Source organism: Pelobates fuscus, chromosome 11 (assembly GCF_036172605.1).
Source record: "Pelobates fuscus isolate aPelFus1 chromosome 11, aPelFus1.pri, whole genome shotgun sequence".
In the NCBI taxonomy this organism is placed as follows: Eukaryota; Metazoa; Chordata; class Amphibia; order Anura; family Pelobatidae; genus Pelobates; species Pelobates fuscus.
The window spans coordinates 127,526,780-127,536,702 of NC_086327.1; the positions used below are offsets into that span (position 1 = coordinate 127,526,780).

Below are 9,923 nucleotides of genomic sequence, written 5' to 3' on the forward strand. Positions count from 1 at the left end.
TTTATTACTTTATAAAATTGAGAGGGAATAAAATAGAATAGGATAAAATTGAATAAAAATAAAGAATAATAATAATTAAAATAAATGAATAATAGATAAATAAAAATAAAAAAATAAATAAAATAAGATAAGATATCAGTGCTGGTATAGAGAACTCAGGCTTCTACACATACCAAGAAGCCTGAGTTCTCTATACCAGCACTGATATCTTATCTTATTTGTTTGTCATATATGTTTTCAAATTTTACTTTTTTGACCTAAACATTTAAATAAATGTGAATTCCCAACAATGCACAATTTAAAGAAGAACTGTTAGTGAATCATTTTGCCAAATTTTTGATTTTACAGGTCTAAAGCTCCCAAATTTTCACTGCTCTGACAAACCAAATGTGATCATAATCTATCATTCCGCCACTTAATTTGCTCATTGTCTTCTGGAAGCTCTCGATAGAAAAGCCAATACTTTTCAAATTATTTAGCATAAAATCTTCATCAAAAGACAGCATATGCAATTTGTCTTCCCCAACAGTGCAGTACCTTGTATTAAACCCCCCAATCATTACCAGATGTCCACCTAGTTTTATTAACGATGCTATCTTTTTCATTCCTGCGCGATAAGACTCATGATCTTTGTGCACAAAATGCATTATACACATACTCATCAAGCAATCCGCTTTATCTAAAACAACAGGGTCCGTCAGGTTTTCTTTGGTAAAATCACATTTCACTATGCGTTTCACCCGGCTTCTTAGAAGTTCTTCTTTTTCTTCCCAGTTACCACTGGAAAATAAAAATAACAAATTATTATTGTGGGATGTATTCACTAAATTGTGATATGCTGATTAATTGTGGTGAATTACAATGTTACGAAAAGTTATATATAAAAAAGCACAACCTTTCCAGCAAAAAAGGCACAACCTTTCATGTATGAAAATAAAAAGAAAAAACAAGTAGATGAAATAATTAAGTCCCCATGAGAGATGCAGGACATCACACATATATGTTTATATTAGGCCCTCACTTGGCCTTCCACAACATATGCTTCATATGGCCCTCAGTGGGCAACCTACTAGGATTAGTGCCATGTTACTCAAGTGTCTCCTCATTATCATCTCTAATTAACAATCCTACTAGTATGGGCCTCTTACGGGTCAAGTTGGTTATATATACAATATGATATGGAGCAGGTCTGCCAAATTGCCCCACTATGTGTAAATTGCAACTGCTCCACAGTTTAACAACTATTAACCAACTCACATCATATCACTTCATACACGCACTAATTATCATACTGCCCTTAAATGGCTACCCTGCTACTCATGAATCGCTATGAGCTCTCTCGGCCTTCTACTCCCATACCTTGACACACAGATCTCACTAGGCCTTCACTTGCATACCGGTAAGCTTCGGTAACCTAACTTTTGCCTGTATGTCACTTGGGGATCATATTTTGCCTTACTATACTGTATTTAAGTACACCACTCAGTGTAAAAATAAAAATAAATAAATAAAACCAGTTCGAATACCAGATCATAACTACTGTCCATATGCAATTAACAGTCCATTTCTACAACTTTGGTACAATTAACCTACATTTTTCATGCCATAATCATTACTTCAAATACACCCTATTATACATCGGGCAGTTTGTGGCACACATTTCTGTTACAATACCTCTACACGCGGCCCTCACTAGGCCTTCACTCCATACATTATATACAGCCCTCTGTGGGCAATCCACTATGACACAAGTTCTGCCACACATTTGGGAAATTACATACATTTCCAGCTTCCTCTACAACCCTGTCATACTATGGTTGACTATTCCTCTCAGCCTTGTTATGCCCACGCATCTCTCTCTGCACTCTTGAGAATCAAGAACCTCTCATTACACATTTAACCATATTCAGGCCTCCTCGGTCTGTCACGGTTTTACCTAAGCCTTGTAAAATACACAACTCCTGTCACAGGAACTTAATAGACCTAACATATTTTGCTTCCTGCTAGTAAACTAGAGATGGTCCGATCTTTCTCATAAATACTTCAAGTCCTTCTTGTGGAAGAAAGCAGAGTAGGACCACATAATTAGACACAGCACTACTAGGTATCTCTTTCATATCCATATTGACAATCATAAGTTCTATTATTATCTAGGTTTCTACTATCACTACTTATCATACTATGAATGTTTTAATCCTTAACCACAACACAGGTACTTTATACCCTTATCTCAATAAGCACTTACCATACTGTACATATTTCCATTAATGTTTCCATTAGGTTCCTCTCTATGATTTTCCTTTCTCAAGCTCATCCAGACACCAGTTGGGCAAGATTCTATTACTTCATTACATTGTTTTATTCCACTATGTTCCTTAGGGATAGATCAACTGGCTGTTAAGAGTATTGGTGTAGGCCATATTAATGTATCTGTAATTCAGTCGTGCAAGGCCTACACCTATCCTCATGCTGAGGTATTCATCCAACCCATAGCTAGAGTCTTGCTCCTACCTCTCTAGGTTTTAGATAGGGCCTCACATGTCATGGCCACTCTTTTGAATCTCTTACTTGTCACTGAGAGGTCAACATTCCTGCCACATCATTTAGTGGCCTCAGCCCCTCTGCCAATTCATATCTAGAGCCTCTCAGAGTTACTTGGCACTTAGTAGGGCCTCACCTTTCCCTCATTTAGATTATTTTTCGCCATTCAACACTATGCAAGCTACCAGTTGTTATACTATCAATGACATGACTATCACATTTACTCTACATATAGATGTTGCACAATTCAGAACTAGTAAAATATTTCAATCCAGGCTCCCCAGCCAAACCATTCACCCCACCTAGTCCATGCACTCCAGCCATAACCCGGGTTATCCCAGCCCCAGTTCCTGGTGATCTTGTACCATTCCACTTTTACCGCTGAGCTTCGACATAAAGGTGTGCCATTCCCTTCTTTGGCTCGAAAAACTGTGCTGTATATACTCGGGTTTCTAGCTCTGGTCTCCCCTACCTTGTGTCAGCACCCAAACTGGAAAAACAGACAGCATGACAGGGATGTATGCCATGATGGCTCCCATCCTTTCATCCTTATGAACAATTGTTGACACTGGTGACGTTTAGAATTTCCTGATTTTCGACATCTTACCATCCCATGTAGTACCCTACATCATGCTTCTAACTTCCATCCCCTCGGCGTTACACTGCCAGTTGCACATGTTTCCTAGTCTAATGTTATTATCTGTACAGTAAGTTCTCCTGTCCTTGGGAAAGACATAGCTACAAGACTTGTCAGTAGTTCAAAGCTAGGGAACACAGATTATGCAATCTGACTATTCCGTATTCGTTCTCACGTTTTGTCACTAAGAGCCGTCTCCCTCAATACTCACACTTCTCCCTCCTTTAGTTGAGTTTCTAATCACAGGTGTCATAGTAGGCATGAGTGTAACGATTATGGAACCCAATGCCATACCATGAAGCAGATGTGTCTTTTGTATCTGGTACATCTTTGGAACTCTGCTGTCTCGATCAACCTTGGGCCCCTACACCAATTTTAATTTATGGAAATACATTAGACTTGATTTCATTGCAGTTCAGCCTCGCTGCAGACTCCCATATGGATCTCCAGTATCTCCTTGGCCTGCTGAATGTTACCATACAACTTACACAAGGGAGCTCATTCATTTCCCATCCTCTCAACCTGCTCCCAGGTTCACCTGTCAACAATAGCGTCGTTACATTTGACATATGCTTGAGCAGTCCTGTTCATGTCACTAAACTTTCTATCCCACCAGAATAGGGAAACCACGGTTACTCCACCATAGTCCCTCATTTGTGGACTAATACAGCCACCCACATTGGATTGCAGCCAATTTCATAGTTAACTTAGTCCGTGACACATTTCCCATAGTGACGCAGAACCTACCCTCTTTTAGTAAATCAGCAGAATGGGAATTATTACCATCCCATTTACCAACAATAATAAGGTTGATTTGGAAGAGACGTGGCTGGCAGCATCACAGAAACTCTACTTTGTTCACATACCCATACCAGGCTGTCACACCATAGCAACTGATGAGGTGACTCAATCACAGTTTTTCGTACTGTTCCGAACTCTCCCAACTGTTGCCAAACGACTTGCTAAACTCCTACATTCCAGGATGTAATTGCTGGCACACGCAACACTCTCTGCCAATGCCACCTGTTCATGCGCTGGGCTCTGGCCATTTTCAATAAACTCACTTCCGCATGTGAACTCATCAAATCATACTCATTCTATTTCATGAAGACATTCACATATTTTTTTGCCACCTCAACCTTTAACTAGCTTACAACACCTCAAAGTTACTCTAATATAACCATTAACATTTTCAGGTCATTCTTACTACCTCTAGTAATATCCCAGAGCATATCAGCTAATAACTGGGACAGTAGAGTTATCTGCATATGCCATATATATCCCTCAACCTGAGAGGGAATTGATACATGCATTAAGTACTGGTTATGTAATGTCAACATGTATTCAGTGTTAAGCTGTTAAACTTTTTGCCCTCTTTTACAGGCCTACCTGAACGTTGGTTCCGGCACATCACAACCGATTTACACAACCATTACTATAACTCGACTTATTGTATACGACCACAAATATATATCTATATATAAGCAACATACAGGTAATACTTGAAAAATTAGAATATCGTGCAAAAGTTAATTTATTTCAGTAATGCAACGTAAAAGGGGAAACTAATATATGAGATAGACGCATTACATGCAAAGCAAGATAGTTCAAGCCATGATTTGTCATAAGTGCAATGAGTATGGCATTTGCCCTGATAAGTAGTGAATGCTCAGAACACCTGCACTAAACCCTGGACAGAAAGACAGTATGCATACCCTCATTTTACTTTCTCTGTTGGAAAAATTAAACTAAATTCTCTTTGGTCACAAGCAACTCCATATCTGCTATGACGATGAGAGATTTTTAGATCTGAAACAGGCACATTTTTGAGATGCCCATCACTTGCGTGTGACATTTGGATTTGTGAATGATCCCTAACTTTTTACCTGCATGGTATTTGCATGGATAAACAGTACTTCTGACCAGAAGGATTTAAAGACTGTTGGTTCATGTAGCAAAGGTAAGTCAGGATAACACACATGGGGACTGTAATATACATAAGCTTTGTTTAAAATAATAAAGTGATTTTTTTTTTTTACATGAAAAGTAAAATTCGAAATACTGAATGAATATGAACTGATTTTGACTGCGTTAAAGGGACTCTCCAGGCAGCCGTATTTACTCACCTGGTTCCAGCGCCGGGAGCCTCGTGAAGCCGCGCCCCCTATTTCGTCAAAATGACGAAATAGGCGGGCGCGAGCAGGGAGCAATCAGACGCTTCCATTTGGAAGCGTCATTGCTCCCTTGTGCGCATGCGCGGCTTCATGACGCCCTCTGAAGTCCTGAGTGCACTACCGCGCATGCACGCGGTGTGCGCGGCCGCAAGCTGAGCTGACTGACATCTCAGCTCACAGTCTTTGCCCGCCCCCCTCCTCTGCTGACAGGCTGGAGAGAGAAGGCGCACACACAGTGCCTTCTCTCTCCTGCACACGTCAGACATATTTTAATACGTCTGACGTGTACAGGGCCTTTTTAGGGCCCTGCATGATAGGAAGTCCCTCTGGTGGCCGTCTGAGTGACGGCCACTGGAGGTATTCCCATCAATCAATGTAAACACTGTATTTTCTCTGAAAATACAGTGTTTACATTAGATTGCCTGCAGGGAGCTATAGATCATACCTGAACAACTACATTAAGCTGTAGTTGTTCAGGTTACTATAGTGTCCCTTTAAGTTCTTTTCCATGTAAGTATAAGAGTGTAAGAGGTAAAAAGGACATTGTTGTAGAGAGGCTAGTCTAACATTACACAAATGTATGTGCAAGTATTTCCATTCAATAAGAATGCAATATATGTTAAATCAGATTTACATAAAGGAATGCAAATTGTTACTGTTTTAGTCCTCATAAGATTTTATATTTTAGCTATGGTATGCATTGAAAATTCTAAACATGAATACAAGTTTGCCTTTGGCCAAAATGAAAAAGGTTTGCTCTTTACCTTTTTTCTTCTTCCAGTTTTGCCATATGAGTTGATGCATGAGACCAGTCTAAAGCATCCACATCCTTTTTCACCCATTTAACTATGTCTTCCAGACATTGATCATTGACTTCTAAAATAGTGATTTCTTTGAAATGGTCACACACAGGAAGCAGATGGAAAATCGCTGAACTAATTGATATATCTATAAAGGTGTCACCTTTAATGTTTCCTGAAAATAATATTTTAGGAAAGAAATATTATTCTACCATGGATAGTACTTGTCATGTTGTGGTTATTTGTTAATTTAATGTAATTATTTGTCATACCAAGAGTCCAGATTTTGCCAGTATGGCATTGGAAAAGAGATAGGAAATTATTGCAACGTATCCTAATGGTGTGTCTTGAGGATGGGATTCAAAGCTTAGTATGAATTAAAGAGAGAGAGAGAGAGAGAGAGAGAGAGAGAGAGAGAGAGAGAATGAGATGATCAATGGACATACCTGATTTAAACTCTTTGTGAAGAATTTCCATTGGATATTTCACAATCTCATCAATAATAATTCTATCAGATTTTCCAGAAAAATAAGTGTGAAAAAACTTCCTGGTATCTATGGGATCCAGATGGTAGTGTTTATAAGAGCTACGATGCATTGTGTTTATCTGTAATGCTGCTGTTTCTATTTCTGCTACAACAAGCTATATATATGCACCGGTCCTCTATTCAAAGGGAAATCATCTGATTAAAAATTTTAAGATTACAATGGTATAGCTAATTAAGTTATCCATGTAAATATCACCACCAGGGTATTGCTATGCACAAAAATCTACATTGATCGGTCACATTGATACTTATTACAAGATTAGCAATATTACTTGTTTACAGTATCAATACTTGACTTTGTTTCTTTTTTCCCTCTATGCAATGCAGTGTTTGCTTAATCGGATGTGATAGTCCATTACACTATACAATTCAAAGTAATTTTATTCAGCAAATGCTAAGGCACTTTCTATTTAAAAAAATGTCTTCAGTAAATCACCTATGTGTTCATTGATTTAAACTGGCTAGATGTGTAGTATAGATAATTCAGAATGTAGTGTGAAATTTCAGTTTCAGGACAATATGCCTCCGTGCTAGGTTCTCACATGTATTGGTGTAGAAAGCACTGCAGATTTAAAGTGACATCAATACAATTTTAATGCCTTTGGTCATTTGGTCTCAATATACTGTATTTTTTGATTTTTTTCATATCTTTACAATTTTGCACAAAAAAATATTGGTATGTTAGTTGTACTAGTGTATTATCTTTAACGTTTGAAGGAAGATTTATCAAGGCAAACATAGGTTCAATTCTGGTGCAAAGTCCTATATAAGGTGCAATAAAATGTATCTCAGCTTTTAGTATTTTACACCTAGAAAGCACTTCTTTTTCCATGATAAATTTTACCAGAATTCTTGAAGGGGCACTCCACTGCTTGAATACAAAAATAAAAAACAATGTTTCGTAAAAATAGCCTCATTAAAAAATACACTTATATTTAATTATGCATTTTTTTATTGTGAGTATAACTAAAACTAGGTTGCAAAACCTGCCGATCTCTTGTGTGCTGCCTTTGCAAGCCCTCCTCTTCTTCCCCAGCCCAGTCTTTCTGTGGCTGTCCAATCACAGACATCCCAATACAGCTCAATGAGACGTCTTTGAGTTTAGCTCCACTGAGCTAAATAACCAGTAAGTAACAGGACTGTTTGTCTGATTGATTGATTGACAGTCAGATAGATGTACCAAGGTTAATTTATAAAAGTTCAAATTTCTATTGAAATCTGCACATGTAAAGCACTTCTTTAAGCTTAATTGTTTTTTGGGGCCTGGAGGGTCCTTTAAGAATGCATTTCTATTGTTGATAGGATTAAAATCACTGGATACATCTGCACCCCTCTCCAATAGGGTAATTGCTTGCCACAGAGTTTCTGTGCAAATACTAATTAACTCAGTAATACAAATCTGATGTGATGATGCTTATAGATTGGAGCCTACAAACACATTATACAAACATCATCAAAAATAATGTTATCCTTATTTAAGTCTAAAAGAATAAAAGAAGCATTGCAAGGGAATTGTCCATGTTTTGAATTTCAATTTAATAGTTAAGAACAAATATTAATAAGTGAACAGTCACAATGGTCATTGTATGAGATTAATGGGGTGACAAGGTACAGGTACTAATCATTGAATAGTTTGTTTTTAATTAAATAATGTATTGCCTGTACCATCAGCTGTTATTAGGATGCATGATTCAGACAAGACAAGACATAAGAAAATAAAATGGTGTAAAACCACTGGAGGTAGTGATTTTCAGCTAAATTCTATCTGTCTGTTTACATCAGTGAAAATCATTGCAGCCCATTTGCCATTCTTATAACATTCTAACTTAAGAATAAGCTTTAGCAGAGGGTAATTAATGCAGCTTTCACATACTGTGTAGCGTCTGTCTTCTAGTGGGGGCCCTTCTTGTGACACTGGAGGGGAAATTTATCAAAGCAAGCATGTGCTAAAATGGTTAAAGGAGCAGGCACGTTCATGCTTGTGTAATAAGGCTTTAATGTCTTCTTATTTTTATTTTCTCATTAGGGAGTTAAGAACAGTTTCATTTACTTTATCCTTAGTTTTTGCTAAATCCTTTTTCCCACTTCCCTGATGGGCTTTATCCCAAAGCAGACTGAAGACAAGAGATGGAGGATATGCGATTTTTAAATTTGACTGTGAGTTCTTTAGTGCACAATTAAGGCTCTTTAACAGGCTCCAGCAAAAATGCAAAGGCATTTTAATTTAATTACTGCCTGATTTTTCTCCCTCATGAATACAGTTAAAAGTACAACAGAAGCTATAAGTAGCCTACCATACCAAACCTTACCATACACACCAGTATTATGTAATGTATGTAATACCAATCTTTATACCAATATTAAGTAACTTCTAAAATCCCAATATGAGCACCAAGCATGCCTATTAGAGTCATGTACATGGCATTCAAACTGGTATTTTTTATTTTGCACTAAAATTGTTATAGTCAATTTCATTGTTTTTTCTTTTTGTCCAACACCAATGATTGCTGTGGTTGAGAGTGCCAGTCACTAGAATGGGAACTATGGGAAAGCTTTTAACAAGGGAAGAATCCACTCAAGACTTGTTGACTAGTTGTTGGTTTATCAAAATATCTATATATATTTTTATTATGTAATTACCAAATAAAATGAAATTATTTCTCCTATATGGTTTCGTTTCTGCATATTTTTGTGCATTTTATAAGTGTGATACATGCTGCTACAGCTATTACAGAAAAAAAATTATTCATGTATGCAATGTATTGTATGCTGCTTCATTTACCCCTGAATATTGCTTTACTTACCCAATATTTTCGAGAATTGGCAGACATGTGTTTTTTTTCTGTATAGTTTTTTTTATTAATGTATGTACAGCATATTGAGCAGGGCACTGTGCAATGGGTGCAATGTGCTCCACATATATCACAGAGAGGAGCTGACCAATATTGGCACTATAGGGGTCACAAGTGCTCCGCCTATCACAAGAGGCTAAGGAGGTGGCCCCCGAAGTGGGCACTTATTCACTAAGGCAGAGTAGGCACCTGCTTACCTGGATGGCAGGTGTCTACTTTGTCAACATATCCCGAGGAGATAGGAGGCAGGTGGTGAGCAAGTTCTGATGTTTTTGCTCTTCCAGTTCTTCATTGCTCCCTTGGCTGAAATGGGGTGATACTGGTGGTTGTAATATGACATAATTTCAGCACCAGCATCACTAAACAGTGCGT

General features: G+C 37.7%; 1 protein-coding gene across 1 annotated transcript; it reads right to left on the bottom strand.

Annotated features, from left to right (window-relative positions):
- Positions 1 to 350: 350 nt before the first annotated feature.
- LOC134577006 (indolethylamine N-methyltransferase-like) lies at positions 351 to 6,749 on the bottom strand. The gene is made up of 3 exons (XM_063435653.1): positions 6,599 to 6,749; positions 6,117 to 6,327; positions 351 to 780 (listed from the first exon to the last, which is right to left on the bottom strand). The coding sequence occupies exons 1-3, from the start codon at positions 6,747 to 6,749 to the stop codon at positions 351 to 353; spliced, it is 792 nt and encodes a 263-aa protein (XP_063291723.1).
- Positions 6,750 to 9,923: the final 3,174 nt, after the last annotated feature.